The 21,795-nt window shown below is 37.9% G+C and overlaps 1 protein-coding gene across 2 annotated transcripts in view; it reads right to left on the bottom strand.

Annotated features, from left to right (window-relative positions):
• Positions 1-16,030, bottom strand: part of HEPH (hephaestin) — an 83,859-nt gene extending 67,829 nt beyond the window's left edge. The window contains exons 1-7 of one of the 2 annotated variants that reach the window (XM_004000574.5): positions 15,121-16,028; positions 12,769-13,013; positions 8,510-8,722; positions 7,198-7,380; positions 5,848-6,102; positions 3,777-3,945; positions 2,424-2,560 (exon numbers count right to left, since the gene is read on the bottom strand). In XM_004000574.5, coding sequence (XP_004000623.1) covers positions 2,424-2,560; positions 3,777-3,945; positions 5,848-6,102; positions 7,198-7,380; positions 8,510-8,722; positions 12,769-13,013; positions 15,121-15,296 — 1,378 coding nt within the window. In that variant the 5' untranslated portion in view covers positions 15,297-16,028. Of the gene's footprint in view, positions 1-2,423; positions 2,561-3,776; positions 3,946-5,847; positions 6,103-7,197; positions 7,381-8,509; positions 8,723-12,768; positions 13,014-15,120 lie in introns of both variants that reach the window. The other variant, XM_023249133.2, reaches the window with a different exon arrangement.
• Positions 16,031-21,795: the final 5,765 nt, after the last annotated feature.

Here is a 21,795-nt window from a genome sequence, read left to right as displayed (position 1 = left end):
AAAAAATAAAAAAAAAACTCAATTAAAAATGGGCAAGTGACTTAAATAGACTTTTCTCCAGTGAATACACAAAGGAGCCTGAAGCCAAGACTACCCTGTATGTCAACTAACTTGAATTTAAATTAAAAAATGTACAAATGACCAATAGGAACATGGAAGGATATTCAACATCACCAATTATTAGGGAAATGATCATCAAAAATACAATGGGATACCTCCTCATACCTCTTAGGATGGTTACTATCAAAACGAAAACAATGCAGTACAAAACAAAACAAAAGAGAAAACAAGCATTGGCAAGGATGTGGAGAAATTGGAACCCTTGTGCACTGTTGGTGGAAATACAAAATGTTACAGCCACTATGGAAAAGAGTACGGTGGTTCCTTAGAAAATTAAAAATATAATAAATTTACCGTATTATACAGCATTTCCACTTCTGTGCACATAACAAAATGTATCCAAAGCATGTCTCAAAGAGATATTGTACACCCATATTCATAGTAGCATTATTCTTGATAGCCAAAATGTGGATGCAACCAAAGTGTCCACTGATAGATGAATGGATAAACAAAATATAATATACACATACAGTGAAATATTATTAAACCACGAAAAAGAATGAAATCTTGTGATGTGCACTAACTTGGATGAAGCTAGAGAGTATAATGTGAAATTAGTCAGCCAGAGAACAATAAATACCATACAATATCCATCATATGTAGAATTTAAGAAACAAAACAAAGGAACAAAGGAAAAAAAAGAGAGAGATAGAGAAACCAAGAAATAGATTCTTAACTATAAAAAACAAACTGACTATTTACCAGGGGCAAGGGACATGGGTGTATGGGGTAAATAGGTGGTGAGGATTAAGGTGTGCACTTGTCATGATGAGCACTGGGTGTTATATGCAGTTGAATCACTGTATCATACACCTGAAACAAATATAACACTGTATGTTAACTATAAGAGAATTAAAAATTTTAAATTTAATAAAAAATAAAGACATGAGAATGATAGATGACAAGAAAAAAAGGAAGGAAATTCTGCAATTTGCTGCAATGTGGATCAAACTTGAAGGCATTATGCTAAGTGAAATATGCTGGTCATGGACAGACAAATACTGCATGATTCCTCTTATATGAGGTACTTTGAGTAGTTAAAATCATAGAGACAGAAAGTACAACAGTTGTTGTCAGGAACTAGGGAGAGGGAAGAATGGGAAGTTATTGTTTAATGGGTGTAAAGTTTCAGTTTCATAAGATGAAAAGATTTATGAAGATGGATAGTGGTGATGATTACAAAACACTATGAAATGTATTTAATGCCATTGAAGTGTACACTTAAAATGGTTAAGATGTTAAATTTTATGCTATATGTATGTTTTTCCAATAAAAATGTTGAACAAAGAAGACTGAAACTCATACTGGACACCAGCTAATGATAGCTCCTTAATACTCAGGGCCCACCTTCTTTCCCAAAGTGGCTTTCTGCTCCTTGTATCTTCCTGTCCAGCAGATGTAATACCTGTTGTCTATGTTCATATTTCCCAGAATCAACTGACACACACTTAACCCCAGAACATGGCCAATTCCATTACTTTCATTACAAAAGTTTTCTTCTATCCAATCTATTTTACTTCCTGGCTCTACCAAGTGGCTAAACCACACCCAACTTTGCTATATCTGTGCTTTACAGAATATTATTCTTCTGGACGCCTTATCCAGGATCAGGCTTTAAACCTTGTACTATATCCCTCACCATAGCAAGCATGTCTGCATGTCATGCCAGTCCGTTCCTGGTCTCATATTGCCAGGAACCTGAACAGTCTTACTGCCTTGTATATCCCTTCAGAAATACACCTAGAGAAGCACTTCTAAAAGTGTAATCTGGGGACGCTTGGGTGGCTCAGTCAGTTAGGCATCCAACTTCAACTCAGGTCTTGCAGCTCGTGGGTTCAAGCCCCATGTTGGGTTCTGTGCTGACAGCTCGGAGTCTGGACCCTACTTCAAATTCTGTGTCTCCCTCTCTCTCTGCCCCCCCCAAGAATAAACAAATGTTAAAAAAAATTAAAGTGCGATCTGTATAACAGTGTTACCAGAAGATGTTCACTAATATAAAGTTCAGGAATTAAGTATGATGAATTCTATATATTCTTCACAATTTGAATATTTTTGATGAACAAAAATAAATACAAGTTTATGAGAAGTCCTGCAGAAAACACTATTTGACCACGTTTAACCTAGTGTTTTGCAAACACATTCAGACTTGTAGCCTTTTTTTCACCAGATATTCATCCCTCAGGACTCAGTTTGGGAGATGCTTGTTTCAAGTGTACCTCTGAGGTGCCCCAGGTTCCAGTGTCTAAGTCCTCATCAGTTCTCAGGTTCCAGTAAATGAATTTCATATGTTAAAAATTCCTCACCCAGGATTCCAAGATGCGTATTTTCCTCTATCTGCACCTTTTCCTGGAATGTCTCATCTTGGAAGGCTTCATATCGGACTTTCCAGTAAGTGCCTCCAATTCGACTGGAGCTCTTCTGGAAGAATTTATCTGAGCCACTGGATATAAAGAGGTAAATGTCATATGATTTAATTATGTATCATATAGATCCCCATCTCATCCTTGGTCTCATTAAGTTATGGGTACTTATGTTTAGTAAGAACCTCAGGGATAACCCAGGTTAAATTCCACACAGTGAAGTTATATCCTTTGATGACACCACTAATTAATGATATATAGCTTCTGCCTGCTTGAGTCTTTCAAAGGTCAGGGGACTTATTTTCAGAGAAAACAATCCTTCTTGCTATTGGAGCTTTAATGGTTGGGATTCTTTATAGTAGGCTGAAATCTTCCCTTAGCAAGTTCCAGACAATGGGAAAAGTTCTGCCCTCTTAAGTTACATAGCCTTATACATGTCCTAATTATCCTCACGTATTCAAGATCCTTTCTCACCTTAATAAGAAATATTCTTAACTTAAAAATGAAAGCCAACAAACTTAGCAAGCACAGTTGGAGATTCTAGAAGCTATGCTGAGATCCAAGTTCCTACTTTTTTATGGTTTCTGCAGATTCATTCCATTATTCCTCACTAGAAGAATAAACACGACAGGTGCCCTAGAATATTCCACCCAAAACTCTCCTAGTCATTTACTAAGTACCTCTTCTGTAAAAGATCTGGAATCACTGATAGCCCAGTGAGTCAGTATAAGTTAAGGCCTAGCAACTGAATAGGGAACTAACCTTCTGCTCTATTTTCCCTACATGATTCATGGGTGAGGTAGGAGTATTTGGAGAAGTTCTTCCAAAAGGGTGAGAATGGAATGGCTACAAGGTGGGCTTCTCCCACTCTTCCTACATTTCTCATAGTGCTTTTTACACTCCTTTTCAATTGCCTCCTTCAGGCTGTAGAAAAGAAAGGAAGGGACCATGAGGTAAACAATGAGTCAAATAAAGAAGAATTGGATAAATGCCATTTCAACTGTTCTGGTTTCTTTTGAGTTTTATTTTCTGAATGTGGCCTGGAATCATAACAGGAGCAATCCCAAACTCTACTTGGATCCTTTGCTGAGAATATGACATAACCCTACAAAAATCTTTGTAGCTTCCCAAGAGCAAACTCTCTAAGGGACCACAAGAATTTGGCTAACAGTTGTGTCATGTAATTCCAGCCAGACAATGATTGTAACGTCTAAGTGAAGTGAAAGATTTCTGAGAGGGTGTAATAGGTGGTGGGCTGGTCCCAGGAGCTGGGGGAGGAAGCCCACTGCCTCTTACCTGCCTGGCTCCTTCAAATTCTTCCCAGTACTCCCATCATGCCCCATCGGGCCATAGTCCCATAGAATCTCATGGGCCTCAATGAAGTACTGCCGGACTTTGCCTGTGAGTTGGTTCATGGGAGGAGTCATGGAGCAAGACTTGACCTGGTAGAGTGCTTGCATGCCATCTGGAGGAAGGACATAATGGCTGGATCCATTCTACCCAACAGGTCATATACCCAGATGACCCACCTTCCTCCTTCTCCTGTTACCACCCCCCCTTCACTATGCCACTTTCTTTTACTCCTTAACAGCATGACTGGGAGAAAGGGAGCATTCCATGTGGGAATTCCATGTGGGAATTCAAGTACCTTCACTTGCTCACCACCACTTGTTTGTTTACTAGATCACATTCTTGCTTCTTCAAAAGGCTTACATTGTAGCAACATCACAGAGTTTGAAGTCAGAAATACCTGAGTTCAAATCTAATCCTTATCACTTGCTATATGACCTTAGGCCAGTCACTTCCTAGATCTGAGTTTTAACCCCTGTTTTGTAAATGAGGAGAATAGGGAAATCTACCACTGGGCTGGCAGGAGCATCACACTTTTTTAAAAAGAGGAGTAAGAAGATAAAGGGAAGTAAGTTACATGTAAACTGGAAAGTTCCCAAAATAATGGAACTTCTTCTATACATAGAGATGAAGCTGCAGACTTGGGAATGTCAGGAAAATTCAAATTCTAAATAATCATAATAATAATGTTTATTTATTCTTGAGAGAGAGAGAGAGAGGGACAGACGGAACATGAGCAGGGGAGGGGCAGAGAGAGAGAGAGAGAGACACAGAATCTGAAGCAGGCTCCAGGTTCTGAGTTGTCAGCACAGAGCCTGATGCGGGGCTCAAACTCACAAACCGTGAGGTCATGACCTGAGCTGAAGTCAGATGCCTAACCAACTGAGCCACCCAGGCACCCCAGGAAAATTTGAATTCTAAATAGTATCTCCAAATGTGCAAGAATTTACATTGAGGTATGCATAGTAATAACGGATAATAATACCTTATGTTACCTTTACATATGTTACCTCCTTCAATCCTCATATGATTATGAGGATTAAAAGTCTTGTGAAACAGACTTTTAATGTGCCCTTTTGCAGATGAAGAAAACTAAGGATCAGAGAGGTTAAGAAACTTGCCCAAGATTACACAGCTAGTCAATGGTGAAACTGAGATTTATAATCCTATCTTTTAACTGCAAATTGGAATGCTTATTTTCTTCTCTCAGAGAAGTTACCTGAGCTCAACCAAAGTTAATTAAACAACTGGTAGAACCAAGATTTGAGTTCAGGCTTTTCTGGCTGGCTCATATTACCTTCCTGAGATCCACCTAATTTATCATATATCAAATAATGCTAGAAAGTGTGAGCTCAATATTATACTATATGTTACCTAACTAGAATTTAAATAAAAATTTGAAAGAAAAAAAAAAGAAAGAGCTAGCAATGATCTTAGACAGTATATGTAGACTAACAAATTTTATAGATGTGGAAAATGAGGTCTATATATGGGAAAACACTTTTCCAAAGTCATACAATGAGTTTTTCACAGAGGTGAGACAATATCTCAAACCTTCTAATCACTCATCTAGTGCTCTTTTCATTGTCTCATATATTCTCCCTCTCCTTTGATGCTCCTCAATGTACTATGTCATTACTTCAACAATGTTCTCTCTGAAAACCAAATCTTCTACCCCTATAACTGTTGGTTCTCAACTAGAGCATCACTACTTGCTCACAATACTCTATGATCTCCTGAAGAAGCCTTACTCTTCTTTACTCTCTCCTTCATTCCCTGTTCAATAAGCTGCAAATTGCTCCAGATCTTAATTCCTTCGAATTCCGAGCAAAGAGGACAGCAAGTTAACTGCTGAGCTAGGGAAAGTCCTGGCTAGGTCCCAGAATTCTAGTCTAGTATTTCACTCTTTATACCTAGCTGTCCCACCTGAAAGACCTATCTTATGGCTCCAGACACCTGATGACCATTAATGCCATCTCCCTTCTATACTTCAAGGGTCAGAGTTGCTTAATCTCACCTCGCAAGTGACTATTCACTTGACAGCTAATCAACCAGGTGCCAGGTTCCTGAGGCACCATCTCAGCAGTCACAAAGGTGGCTGGAAAGATGTGAGCCACATCAGTGCGGTGGCCCCGGATCGTTAGTATTTGTCCATGGAAGAAAGCTGTGTGGACATCTACTTCATTGCCCATGCCAAACAAGTGCCAGGCCACACGCTTCTGTGCACACATGCTTAGATCTGGTAAGTTACCAAAAACAAAGCCATTGATTGCTGCAAATAAAAATCCAAATAAAATATCAGAGTTAGGAAAATACAGCCTAATGGGAGAAGGTTTGCCATCTGACAATAATAATAGATAACATTTAAATAAATTTTTAAAAAGTAGACTATGTTGACCATATGCTTTATTTCATTTAAAACCTTACAAACACTCCTGGGAAATAAGCAGATATTGTTGCTCTCAAACAAACAACGAGAAAACCAAGGCTCAGAGAAATAAAGTTACTTCTCTGCCAAAGCCACAGAGCTATTGATAGAACCAAGATTCCAACCCAGAAATCTGAAGAAGTTTTCTAAAGAATGGGGTTTATTTTGCAAGCTAATCTTTCATTCCAGGCCAATTTCCTTCGGAAATTTCCACAGGACAATTTTCAAGTTAACTAATTACCATGGTTATCAAAAGCAATTGGTGTAACACTAAAGATAAATTTGAACTGTGCAAGCCATCCCTACATCTTCCATCTGAGTTTTCACCTCCCCTTGGAATTGTCTGGCTTTGAGAAGAAGTAAATCCCTTTCTTAATTGAACAAAAATAAAATCAAATTGTTTCTATTACTAAAATAAGTTATCTGCTCATGACTCAGGGCTTTTGTGTCTTTAGTTTGTTTTGGATTAATTAAGATGATCAACTCCCTCATTGCCAACCATTTCCCCCCACAAAGTGGGTAATTCTTCTAACCTTTTTAGGACAAAGAAATGTTCACTAATTATATCAGTGGGCAACCCTCACCCTGAGTGACTGAGCATATAGTACTTGACTTTAGAATTGATAACCTAGGCCATTCCACATTAGAAGGCAGGGCATCTAATGGCAAGAGCACAGACTGTGCAGTCAGACAGATAAGGGTTAGAATTTTAGCTGTGCAGTTTATCTGTTAGCTGGATAACAGCTGACAGATCTGTTAGCTGTGATCCTGGATCCTCAGTTTCCTTATAGGTAAAACAGAAAAAAGATACCTACTATTTTAAGTTCTTGTGAAGTTAAAAAGAACCAAATATGTGAAAGTACCCACCAAATGCTAGGCCCAGTACAAACTCTCCATCAGTCTTCACTATCATGGTGTGGCCACCCTCTCCCAGCTCACCATGCATCCTATTGCTTTCCTGAAAGGCCTCATCTTCTTTGTCTACTGAGGCAGGGTCTGAGCAGTAAGTGACAATGTTCTCATCAATATGCCAGCTAAGGTTCTCATCTACCACACTGAAGAGCAGGAAGAAATAACTGTCCACATCCTTCCGCTGAGGAGGGGAATGCCCATCCAGGGTTCCTAGAGTGAGAAAGAAAGATGCCCTTGAAAACATCCCTTCCTTAGCAACAGTAACCTGCAAAGGGTACTCATAAGAAATAAATAGCAAGACAGGGTGACTTAAGAGTCTGTTGTCAACAGGAAAACAGATAAGGCCTTTTGCTGATAATTTCTTTTATTTTCCTATTTTTAAATGTTTATTTATTTATTTTTAGACACAGAGAGAGCAAGTGGGGGAGGGGCAGAGAGAAAGAGGGGGGGAGAGAAAGGATCCCAAGAAAGCTCTGTGCTATCAGCACAGAGCCCAACATGGGTCTCAAACTCACAAACCGTGAGATCATGACCTGAGCCGAAATCAAAAATCAGATGCTTAACTGACTGAGCCACCTGGCACCCCTTTTACTGCTAATTTCGATTTCCAAATTTCGATTACCCCAGTTAAACCCAATTCAGCTGAGCCTAGGACTTGAAGGTTAAGCATATAGGATTAATATCCCTCCCACCATCCCTACCTATGCCTTCAACCCAGGGCTTTAATCTGACCATACTTCTGCAACACCCAGGTCTTCTGGGCCTGGCAGTACTTAAACTTATCATATTTCCAACCAAGTTCCAGTTCTCCCCAAATCCTAATGGCTCCACTTTTGATATAAATCACACTTAAACTCTTAGTGCACACCTTACTTTTATGTTACTTGACTCTCATCATTACTAATTCAAGGTTTTAAAATGAAGAAAAAAATAAGAAAACATTATTATTTTTTAAGTGTTTATTTTTTTTAGAGAGGGAGAGCTGGGGAGGGGCAGAGAGAGGGAGACACAAAATCTGAAGCAGGCTTTAGGCTCCGAGCTGTCAGCACAGAGCCTGATGCAGCACTTGAACTCACAAACCACAAGATCATGACCTGAGCCAAAGTCAAACACTTAACCAAGTGAGCCACCCAAGTGCCCCAAAAGTTTTTTAAAAGGTAATGAAATAAAAAAAATAGTAGAAAGAAAGTTTAGTGTGGTTTATTCCTAATAATAAATAAAGGTGCTGGATTAACACTCCTTGAGGTTGCTGTTTAATATGTAGGTGATCCAACACACATCACTGCTTCCTGGAAATATCCCACACCACATCTCAGTAGCTCACCCATGGGGTCTGTACCTCTTTTACAAGTGATAAGGGGTCCAATGAGACCAGTAGCAATGTCTCGTGGAGCATCTACATGAGAATGGTAGATCCAGGTGAGGCATGCTGGGTCAGCATCAGTGGGTGCGTGGCCTTCTGGAATGGTCCAGTTGTAAATGTGGCTGCCTCCCGGGGGAACAAAGTCATCAGCTTTTAGCTGACCAGAGGAGCCATCTGGGTATAGGGAGCCTAAAAAATGAAATTGCACATGCCCAATCTCAGGGTGAGTGAGAACGAACGTAACAGATATAGAAGCCAAGAGAGGGATGATATATGAGACAGTGGTCCTCACAACCTGAAGAGGGCACCTGTTCAGGTAATATCCAGCCAAAGAACCACAGACTTTATACCAACCTCCCAGCACCTGGAGAGGTGCCAGCCATTGGAGAAGGAGCTGTGGCCATGGAAAGTGCTGCACAGCCTGATCCAATAGTATCCTCGTGCAAAACCAATGGCATAGAAGCAAGAAAGAAGACAGAATTCCTGCCCCCACCGCCCTTTCTTCAGGCCCTCTTTGGAAAGTAGACAATTACAGAATTTCAATCTAAAGCTAACTGAAGTTCCTCAAAATATTAAAAATAAAACTACACTATGATTCAGTAATCACACTACTGGGGATCGACCCCAAAGAAGAAGAAGAAAAAGAAAAAAAACCTGAGAAACTCTTTATCTTTCCTTCTATTCTAAATGACAGCCTTGCTGTATAAAGAATTTTTGGCTGCATATTTTTCTTATTCAGCATGTGAAATATCTCCTGCCACTCCATTCTGGCTTGCCAAGTTTTAGTGGACAAGTCTGATGCTAACCATATATGTGTCTACCCTTGTAGGTTAAGGACATTTGTCCCTAGCTGCTTTCCAAGTTATTTCTTAGTTTTGTATTTTTCAGGTTTCACTCTGATATGTAAGCTGATGACATGTTTTTGCTGATTTTGAGGGGAGTTCTTTGTGTCTCTTGGACTTGAATGCCTTTTTTCGTTCCCAGATTAAGGAAGTTCTCAGCGATAATTTGTTTGAATAAACCTTCTGCCCCTTTTTTCCTGTTCATCTTCCTCTGGGACTCTTATGATACAGATATTGTTTCATTTAATGGAGTCACTAAGTTCCCTAAGTCTCCCCTCATGATGTAATAGTTTACTTTACCTCTTATTTTCAACTTCATTATTTTCCACAATTTTATCTTCTGTATCACCTATTCTCTCCTCTGCTTCTTCAGTCCTCATTGTGACTAATCCAGTTGGTTTTGCATCTCAGTTATAGAATTTTTATTTCAGCCTCACTAGATTTTAGGTCTTTGATCTATTCAGTAAGGGTTTCTCTGGTGTCTTCTATGCCTTTTTCAAGCCCAGCTAGTAGTCTTATGACAGTTGTTCTAAACTCTTGTTCAGATGTATTGTTTATATCTTTTTTGAGCAACTCCCTGGCTATGATTTCTTCTTGACCTTTCTTTTGGGGAGAATTCCTCTTGTCATTTTGGCTAAGTTTCTGCCTTTTGCATGGTTTAAAAGCATGTTATGTTTCCTGAAACTGAGAGTACTGCTATATTAAAAAGGGGTCACGTGGCACTTTAAGAAGTATTTCTGGTATATGCTGTGTGCACTCTGCTGTTGTGTTTTGTCTGCTCTTTCCCACTGGTCAGTCCTCTGCTGAGTTTCTCTTTGATTTTAATGGGAAGTGTTTGGACATTTAAGTAGGTGTGCTTTGATTTGATTGTTAAAATAAGCCTAGAGGAAAAAATCCTGATTCCCCAAAACAAGAGAAATGGAAAGGGAATTTAAAAAAAAACAGAGAATTAAAAAAAAAAAACTATACAGTCGATTCCAGAGAAAAATAAAGGAAAAAAAATAGTAAAGTAAAAAGAAAAAGAAAATACAAAAAGAAGACTGATCACAAAAAAACAAAAAACAAAACAGAACAGAAATGGAAATGAAACAAACAAGAAACTATGAACCGATTCCAAAAAAAGAAAAAGAAAGAAAGAAAGAAAGAAAAAAAGAAGAAGAAAGAAAAAACAGGAAAAAAATAAGCCTGGACCTATTTCCACCAGAACTGCAGGTGTCATTTTGAAGCACTCAATTTTCAGTATATTTAGTGCATGTTGGGTGCTGCCTATGCTGGTCTTCTAGAGGAGAGACATTCTGTGCTGGCTTAAAGTCAGTCTTGTTCTAGTAAATATGCAATTGCCAGGCACAGGGGGGTGGGTTTAGTGTAAATATGTCCTGCTTTCACTGGGGGCTGCTGTGCTGCTCTGAAGTCCCATCCTGTTGGTGTTGGGGGGGAAATGGCACCACCCTAATCTCTTATTCCCAGACAGGGGATCTTACACCCTGCACTGTTCAGGCAGCCATCACAGAATAACAATATCAGTCAACTTACCCTGCACCACAGCTCTCCTGTGTGCTTTCTTTGGCACATGGCTGGGATTCAAAACTTGAAGTCTTAAAGGACCCAGCACTGTGTGGACCCACCCCCTTCCTCTAGAGTAGAGCAAAAACACTAATTCAAAGGGATACATACACCCCTATGTTTATAGTAGCATTACTTACAATAGTCAAGACATGGAAGCAGCCCAGGTGTGCATCCATTGATGGATGGATAAAGAAGATATGATATCCACCTATCTATCTATAATATAGATATCTATAGATAGAGTTATGAGTCTGTTTCTTGGTTTCTTCCCCCTCCCCGTTTTATTTCTGTTGCTTATATCTATAATATAGATAGATAGATAGATAGATATAAATATAGATATATAGATATAGATATTGATATATAGATATATATGCAATGGAGTATTATTCAGCCATAAAAAGAATGAAATCTTGCCATTTGCAATGATATGAATAGAACTATAGAGTATTATGCTAAGCAAAATCATTCAGTCAGAGAAAGACAAATGCCATGTGATTTCACTCATATGTGGAATTTAAGAAAGAAAACATATAAGCAAAAGAAATAAAATGGGGAGGGGGGAAGAAACCAAGAAACAGACTCATAACTATAAAGAACAAATTGATTGTTATCAGAAGGAAGGTGGGTGGGGGGATGGCTTAAATAAGTGATGGGGATTAAGGAGGGCACTTGTGATGAGTACCAGATGATGTATGGAAGTGTTGAATCACTATACTGTACATCTGAATCTAATATAACATTGAATGTTAACTATATTAGAATTACTTTTTTAAATGAAGCCAACTTAATGATCAGTTGGTCCACTTACCCATTTTACAGAGGAGAAAACTGTGGAAAAATAACTTACCCAAGGTGATACAGGACGTTAGTGGCCCAGTCAAAACCTGATTCCCTTCTACTTCCCTCACTCACTGTTGTGTCATTATCATAGGCCATTGGATGGGGGTTACAGATTAGTAAACTGAACTTCCTCTTAAGAAGAAAACCGGACCTTTCAAAAGACTGTGACACTGTGCTGAGATGAACACTGGATGTTATATTTAAGTGATGAATCACTGGGTTCTACTCCTGAAACCAATACTACACTCTATGTTAACTAACTTGAATTTAAATAAATAAATTAAAATTAAAAATAAATAAATAAATAAATAAACCCATGGGCACAGTACCTGATGCTCACTAAGCTTTTCAAGGGCTTACGGAATTATTTAAGATTCAGAAGAAAGAATGTGTTGTTCAAAATGTTAAGGTAAAATAATGAAATTAGGATTATAAATGCTTACAAAATATAATATGTTAACTAGTCAAGTAAAACCCACCTCAACATATAAGTAAATTAAACATATGTAAATTATATTAAATGTGGTATATAAGTAAATTAAACATGTAAATTATATTAAATGTGGTATATGGATGCAAAAAAAAAAAGAAGACTGTGACACTAGAATAACACTCCATTACATTTGAAGCACACTCTTCTCTTCCCAAAGTACAGTCAAATATTTTATGTATATTATGGAGGGCACTTGTTTTGATGAGCACTGGGTATTATATATAAGTGATGAATCACTAGATTCTACTCCTGAAATCAATATTATACCATATTTTAACTAACTATAATTTAAATAAAATTTTGAAAAAATCTTATTCAAGTAATTCTTTATGATAAAAGGTAGATTGAATCTCCATATTATCTACCCTGCCAATTCAGATCAATAAGGAGATTAAATATTATTTTCATTCCCAGCTCCTGTCTCTAAAATGACACTAAAAGAAATGCAGTCTTTGTTGTGGATAGGAGAAAGAAAGGGTGGTCTGATTTACCTTCTGAGTCCTTCTCATAGAAAACACCATGGGGGTGGATTGTGTAAGGACGAGTGGCAAAATTCTTCAGGTGGATAAGGATGACATCTCCCACCTCAGCCTGCAACACTGGCCCCAAGAAGCCCAGCCAAGTAGGCTGGGCTATTTCATCCACATAAGAGCTATCTCTGTATTCCTTGTAGATGGTCTTCTTGTAGCTGCTCCCTATCCGGTTCTTGTCAGATTTTAAGAAGCTGGAAGCTACTCTGGGAAGAAAGAAAAGAACGATGCACAATTTTGCCACAGTCTTTAAACATCTGGAGACCTTTCTCCAGAGGGAGCTGACCAAAAAATGTCTATTTTTGTTTAAAAGAAAATGTGATTGTACTGATCAAAACACAGAAGCTTTAGGTTAGAATCTAACTGTTAGACAATGGGAAGCATTAAATTCAACTATATAAAATTGAAATTAGACTATATTAAATTGTTGATATTTGACCACTTTTAAACTACAAAAAAAAAGGCAATTTCACACTTCAACCTAATATATAGTAATGAAGAGACAAGCAATTACGGACTCACTCTTTTTAGGTCATCAACTCCCAATCCATATGACCTGAACTTGAGTCATCTTGCTATATATGAGAGGTCTTCTAGCATAATGGTTAAGATCACAAGCTCTGGAGCCAGATGATTCCCATACTGCCCATATTGTCACTTACAAATTTGTGGAACTTTGAGAAAGTTACTTAGCTTTTTTTTAAAGTTTATTTGCATTTAGATTGAGAGAGAGATAGCAAGTGGGGGAGGGACAGAAAGAGAAGAAGACAGAATCCCAAGTAGGCTCCACACTGTCAGCACAGAGTCCAATGTAGGGCTCAAACTCATGAACCGTGACATCATGACCTGAGACAAAGTCAAGAGTTGGGCGCTTAACCAAGTGAGCCATCCAGGTGCCCCAAGTTATTTAACTTCTTTATGCATATTTTTCCCATCGTAAAATGGACATAATCATGGTACCCAACTTGAACAGTCAATACTGGTGACTAAAAAATTTTAAATACATAAAGAGCTTAAGACAGTGCCTGGAAAATAGTAACAGCTTAATAAATGTTAACTATTATTTCAAAGTATTAGGAATGGAAGATAATAAAGTTATCCCTCAAGGACACCTTTAATAAAAAGACTGTTACTCCAAAACTAGATGGATAGGAAGGTGGTTTTTCAAAAAAAGATAGCTGCTAGTCTTACTTTAGTTTTTCTTATAGAGTTCTAAGACATTACAATCAACTTTAGAAAACTCTGACACTTTGGGGAGACAAAGTGACTCAAGATCACAAAAGAATCTTTAATACATTTCTTTTTTTTTCCTCAATAGATATTTGTGAAGAATCTTCAAGCCTCTAAGATTAAGAAAGGTTAATCTCAGGAAGCCTGGGTGGCTCAGTTGGTTGAGTGTCCGACTTCGGCTCAAGTCATGATCTCACAGTTTATGGGTTTGAACCCCGTGTTGGACTCTGTGCTGACAGCTCAGAGCCTGGAACCTGCCTCTGATTCTGTGTTTCCCTCTCCCTCTGCCCTCCCCCACTCACACTTGGTCTCTCTCTCTCTCTTTCTCTCTCTTTCTATCACACACTCTCTCTCTGTCTCAAAAATAACCATTAAAAAAGAAAGGTTAATCTTACGGAAACTGTGAAAGGCAGAATTGTGACAAGAGTACCAATTTTGTATTCACTTTACCCAGGCTTAAATTCCAGCTCTTCCATTTACTAGCTGTGAGACTTGGGCAGGTCACTTGATCTTCCTGAATCTCAGTTTTCTCATCTATAATATGAGGATATTCATACTCACGTCCTAGAGTTTTGTGAGAATTAGGTGAGACAAAGTATGTAAATTTCTAGTATGGTGACTGTCATAGAGAAAGTGTTACATGGTGATAGCCATTACTGTTAGTTACCTGATTCTGAGGATACCATAATTTTTCAAGTTTTCACATATCTGAAATCAATATAGTTCCACTGACCTATGGTAGCATGGTTCCATCACATACATCTTAGAAATACTGTATATTTTTCACATTTCTTTCTTCTTTGAAAGCATTGTAGATAACATTTTAGAATCAAGAGAATATGGAATTACCTTTAGGACCCTAAAAATGCTGGGACACCTCAGTGTGGAAAAGCAGACTCCATATAGGATGCTGGAACCTGAGTGAACTAACCATCTTACCAGGAAACGTGCCACTGGGTGTATGGCCATGGAGATCAGGAGCTGGCTAACCACACCCTGAAAAAAGGTCTTCAAAAGGCTACCTCCTGAGCTCAGTGGTGCCCCCCCCCCTCCAGCTATAATTGCACAAATGATTAAACATACGTATCATTGTCCAGAGGCTGGTTCATGATGACATTCCTTCCCTTGGGAGCATAGTTCCACTGCACATCCAGGATGCCCAAGTAGTAGACTCGAGTGGCCCCATCAGTCAGTCGGGGCCACAAAGGTTGCAGAAACAACAGAGCCCAGAAGAGATGGCCTGGTTTCATGGCCCACATAACTCTGGGAAACAGGCAAATGAATAGCTGCTGGTATGAAAGAAAGAAAGAAGAAAGAAGAAAGAAAGAAAGAAAGAAAGAAAGAAAGAAAGAAAGAAAGAAAGAAAACAAAAGGGCTTTGTGTGTGTCTGGAAAACTAAAAAGGCAAGAGCCAAACCAAGTGCCTGAGAAAGCAAAAACCAATTAGCCCAGAATCTCTCTCTCTCTTACCTGATCCCTTTCAGTTCAAGAAACATTCAACAATATCTGTATATTGGACTTTGGAGAGCAAAGTTAAAAGGTCACTTATAGTGATAATTATGTATCACTTCTTTCAGATTAGAAATCTGGATAGAGTTCCTTCAATAGTATAAAAGTAAGAATGTACTCTGGCCCAAGAATCAGGAAACAGGCACTGGAAACCTGATTTGGTCACTAACTCACTTATTACCTAAGTCAAGTCACCAATTCTTCCTCTGCTTCTTTTTTCATTGTTGTCACTTCCCATCCTCTTTGAATTGTGTTTAAAAACAAATGATAATTAAATGTCCATGAACACTAGAATGAATGACTAAATTGTATTTTATTCATACAATGGAATTCTATATAGCAATGATAATGAACCCACTACAACCTTACATAAAAATATGGATGTCTCTCGCAAATGTAATGTTACAGAAAGAAACAAGACACCAGAAACCAGAGAAAAAGGTACATTCTATATGAATTAATTTCTGTGAAGCACAAAATCAGACAAAACTAATCTATGTTGTTAGAAGTCAGGATAATGTTTACCCATTAGGAAGGGAAAAGTGACTAAGAAAAGAAGAGGATAAAAGCTTCTAAGTAATGTTACGTATCTTCATCTACACATACTGGTTACATGCGTGTATTCAGTTTGTGAAAATATATTGAGCTATAAACTTGGAAAATATATTGAGCTATAAATTTAGCATTTGTGCACTTTTCTGCATATATGTTATACTTCAAAAAGTGAAAAATGAAACAAAACAAGTGAGAATATGTGAGGGAAATATTAACTTCTCAGATGAAATGTTCTCTGCTATGCACAAACCCTTTTTATTGGACCAATCCTGAGTCAGAGTGAGAACAAAAACCTCTCGGCTTTCATTCTAGGTTTTCATAGTACATCAGCCAAGATGTTAGACTTGTGGGGGGGGGGGGGATGAAACATTCAGTCATACCATACACAGCTACAGTCAAACTCAGAAACGCAGACAATAATATAAATACACATAAATAAGCTTATGCAATCTTATCTAAAAGCAGAAATGCACGCACTTGCATCCACACATAAAACCACACTGTCACACAGAGCCTTTGTACTTTAATAATAATAATAAATTGATATTTATTGAGTGTGCATAATAAGCCAGACACTATTCCATGTGTTTTATGTAGATTAAATCTTTTTTAAATTGTTTTAAGTTTATTTTTTTTAACTTTTTTTTAACGTTTATTTATTTTTGAGACAGAGACAGAGCATGAAAGGGGGAGGGCCAGAGAGAGGGAGACACAGAATCTGAAACAGGCTCCAGGCTCTGAGCTGTCAGCACAGAGCCCGACAGGGGGCTCGAACTCACGGACCGCGAGATCATGACCTGAGCCAAAGTCGGCCACTTAACCGACTGAGCCACCCAGGCGCCCCAAAGTTTATTTATTTTTGACAGAGACAGAGTGTGAGCATGAGCTGGGGAGGGGCAGAGAGAGAGGAAGACACAGAATCCGAAGCAGGCTCCAGGCTCCAAGCCATCAGCACAGAGCCCAAAGCAGGGCTCGAACTCACAAACCGCTAGATCATGACCTGGGACGAAGTCGGATGCTTAACTGACTGAGCCACCTAGGCAGCCCATGTAGATTAAATCTTTTAATCCTCACAACCGCACTATGAAACATATGCCATTATTATCCCTACATTATGGAGGAAAAAACTACAGAAGTGTAAAGTAATTTGAACAAGGTCACCTCATTAACAATCAGTTGAGTTGGGTTGTTAGCCCAGAAATTATGATTCCATTGTCTATATTCTTAATCACCTTACTATACCACTTTCCACAAAATATACTTGCACACTCACATACACATATATACACAGAGAACATGAATATGCCATATCCATAGCCATATCTGGGAAAACCCTGTACATTCTGAAACATGCAATCACATGTAGTTATAATCACTTCTAGAAACAGACATGCATACTCATATTGGAAGGGAGACACTGAATTGATATCATTTATGATTATGATAATAATTATGGAAACTGCCATTTATTGAGAAGTTACTATATACTAAACACCATGTTCAGTGGTTTATATAAATTATTTCACTAAATCCTAGTCCTACACTCATGAGATAGGGACTGTTAATCAAAAAGAGAAAATCAAAAATATGCACAGACTCACATATGGATAGGAAATTCCCAGATATTTATTCTGGCTAGGCCTAGATATTTACCTTGATTAATAAACAGAACAATAGACTTGCCTACAAAATCTCAGGCCCTTCCCCACACAGCAGTGGCCAAAGTGTTTATCCCCAGTCTTCATATGTGATTTGGCAGAAAGCCCTTGATATAGAGGAGGACCTGTTCCTGGATTTTTCTTTCCAAAACCTAGGCCTCCCACTGACCAGTTGGGTAGCCTTTGGTAATATTTAACCATGCTAAACTTTTTTTCTTTGCCTATGAAATATATATAATAATATCAACCTTGGAGAAGTAAATTTGAAAACTTACACAAAAGGGTCTCAGTACAATTAGAGTTTGGAACATAACAGAAAGTAACTGCTTGTTTTCTTCTCCTTCTCCCCCCTGGCTATAGTTTTCGTTTGTTTGTTTGTTTGTTTGTTTGTTTTATTAATCTGCACTGTCCCCACACACCATATGTTCTATATTTCTACTCTAAGGTGAATCTAAATCCTAACTTCCCCAGAAGGCCCTTTGTAGGCTCTCTATACCAGTGTCCTCTGAAAGACTACTTACTCTCTATTACACCCAATTACATTAAGTCAGACTTTGTATTTTTGTTACCCTTCGGTGAGCTGCCTCATGAACTGTTTTTATTTCCCAAATTTGACTATAAACTCTCTGGAGGTGGACATCATGTCTTAGAAGTCTTTGTGTATCTTTTGCCAAAAATGGTGATGGGGGCTCTGCAGGTATACCATAAACAGCTACTACTAGAGTGTCATAAAGTGACACAAACATACATTTTTCCACTAGTTGACACTAGTTCAAGTTTGCCACTGATTTAAAGAGTGACTTTACACAAGTTACATCACCTTAGTGAGCCTGAGTTTCCCTATCTATAAAATAATAGAGCTGCATTATATAGTTACTACCTTTGTGGGGTCAGAATATTTGAGAATATAATGAAATGCAAATTGCAGAACTACAAAAAATATTTTACATAAAGAGCTCTCAAAAAGTCCTTTTAAGCTCTCACACTCTGCCAATACTCACATTCACTAATGAAACACAGGTGCATTTACATGTGTCTACACATAGTACCACATATGGTCACACAAATTCCTTGGAACACTCAACAGGAAGGGAGTGTCTTAATTCAACAAAAGTCTGGATATAGCATAGGCCTTGTGTAAGCAAAGATGCCAGCAAAGCTGTTGTGCCTTAAACTCACTTAACTAGAGAGAAAACTGCCCCAGGTAAGAGTTTCACCATTAGAGAAGTACATAATAAATGTGAAAACATTCTATAAATAAACCAGTACAGATCTTCAGCATACAATAAACAAGCATTAAAAAGTGGTGACTAATGACCAGAAGAGCTAGATAATAAATCCTGGGAGAAAAATGCTACCTAGCATTTGCCTAGCACTTCCCACTATAAAGCATGGTTTTTATATCTGCCATCTTGTTAATTCTAAACTTTTGTGAGATAAGGATTGTCTTCCCCATTTTTCATCCAGTGCACAGGGTTTGAAATCAGACTACCTAAACAAAATCCTGGCTCCACTTTTCCAAGCTCTGTGATTTTATAAACTGCTTCATTTCTCTAGACATAGTGTTTTCATCTTTGAAATTAAATTAATACTATTAGTTACATCTCAGAGTAGCTTTGAGTATTAAATAAATTAAAATCTGTAAGTTAATAGGAGACAAATAAGTAATCAAGTTGCCCAAGTCAGTAATCAAAAAGTATTAATAGCTATTATTATTACAAATGGGAAACAGGTTTAGAAATGAAACTTGACAGGATCACGAAGCTTTAACATTTTATAGATAGCTACAACATGTACACACTCATAAGTTCCGATACACAGTAACACATACTAAGCATACATGTACATGTATATGTATATGGCTGAGATTAGTCTCTTTGGAAGCAACATGATATAATGAAAAAAATCAAAACTTTTGAGTCAGATAAATTCAGGTTTGAGTACTGTTTTCAGTTGTGTTTGAATGAGATAGCATTGAGTACTTAATAAGCACCTAATAAATATTAGTTTTCTTAGTTTCTAACACACTGGCTAGTCCTCTTTTTCTTCCCAAAACTGCATTTGTTGTTGCTACTGTTGTTGTCATTTTTAATTTGTTTTTACAATACAGTATAAGAGTAGAAGAAAGGGAAAACCCATAAAACTCCTTAAGGATCACTTGGGTATTTAATGGTAAAACTGAAAGTTTTCATATTATAGAAAAAAAAAAGGGTTATAGTTCTGGAATCATCATGTATTAGTTGTGATGTTGAGCAAGCACCTAATATCCTGAGCTATAAGTGGAGGTGATCTGTTAAATGGAAATAATCTCTCCTTTGGGCTCCTCAAAAGTTTGCTATGAAAATCTGGTGAGGTAAAGGATGTAAAACCCTATGTAAACTTTTCACTTGGGCAGGGCTATTTTCTCCCAGCTGAGTCCACAGGAGGAAGTCTTAAAGAAAGGCCAGACTGAGGATGGAAAATAAGAGGGAAAGGTGAAAAAAAAAAAAAAAGAAATGAAATAGGCAAGGTGAGCAAGAGTCGTAGATGAAAAGAAAAGAAAAGAAATAAATAAAATCAAAAGAAAGAAAAGAAAACAAGAATGAAGAGATGACCAAAGGAGGAGAGGGGGAAATAGAGGAAGATGGAGAAAGAGAGAAAGAGAAAGGGTGAATGAATTTTTGGGATACTTGGAATTAGATATAGTTTAACTAATATACACTTGAAAATAGCCTTAGGGGGAAGGTCAGCTAGCAGTAGGTCAAGCCTCTCTTTCCTTTACCTTATCTTCCTGTCATCTCAGTATCATGTGGGCCTGATCCCCATTACCCAGGACAAATTGCGTTCTTTTCCCTAGAATTTGCAAGTTTTTCCTTCAACAAAACAATGCTCTTTTCTCTCCCTCCATCTTTCTCTCTGCATTGGGCTACACTGGGCTGGACAGGTTTATTTTAGAGTGAAAGGATCACTCAAGGGAGCACCGGAATTCTTAGCTACTCTTGGCCGCCTGTCTTAATCTCAGCAGCCTTCCTAACAGAACCCACTGTCAAGACTGACCTTTTGGTTCTCTGTTTTTTAAAGGTTTAATGCTCTTTCTTCACTCTGTAACTCAAAACAAAACAAATGAGCAAAGGGGGGAAAAGTGAGAGAGGGAGAGAGAGAGAGAGAGAGAGAGAGAGAGAGAGAGAGAGAGAGAGACAAGCCAAGAAACAGACTGTTAACTGTAAAAAATGAAGTGATGATTTCCAGAGTTGGTGGGGGTGGGGGGATGAGTGAAATAGGAGATGGGGATTAAGGAGTTCACTTGTGATAAGCACCAGGTGTTATATAGAAGTGTTGAATCACTAAATTGTACACCTGAAACTAATATTACACTGTATATTAACTGACTGGAATTTGAATAAAAACTAAAAAAAATAGATTCCATATAGGGATTTTCTCACCTTCAATAGGCATAGGCCTTTCTTTTCTGGGACAGAAAATGGAGAGAGTGTTAAAAGCCCCAAGAGGATCCAGATAGTACAAATACAATTTGTATTATTGTTTAATCATTATTACTGTATCCTAGTATGCCGGAGGTAGGAAAATTGAGGCCCAAAAAGGAAGGGACTCACCTAAAGTCGTCAGAACTAGTACTAGAACCTAAGAGTCCTGATACCTCAGCCTGGCAATAATTTCTGGCATATCACCTTTATATCATTCCTGGGACAATATGATTCCACTACATATTTGCATTTGTAGTAATAAGACTGCTTTATTTCTTCATACTCCAATTGTGGTATCATAGAAGCAAACTAATTTGAAATCAGAAGACCTAGAATCAAATTCTTCCTCTTGCCTGTAATAGCTATGTGATCTTTCAACAAATCACTTTTACCTCCCTGAGCCTCAGTTTTCTCATCCAAAAATAGCAATATTTATCTTACAGGAGTATTTTGAAATTAAAATAAATAGATGGATTTGAGACCCTAGCAAAGGGCTTGGAATACAATAGATGCTCTGTAAAAAGACTGAATGCATTATAGATTCATACATCCATAAAGACTTTTAGAAACCAT

The sequence above is a fragment of the Felis catus genome, chromosome X, assembly GCF_018350175.1.
Source record: "Felis catus isolate Fca126 chromosome X, F.catus_Fca126_mat1.0, whole genome shotgun sequence".
Taxonomy (NCBI): domain Eukaryota; kingdom Metazoa; phylum Chordata; class Mammalia; order Carnivora; family Felidae; genus Felis; species Felis catus.
The sequence above is the reverse complement of the archived record's forward strand: the minus strand, read 5'-3'. Positions and strand labels throughout refer to the sequence as shown.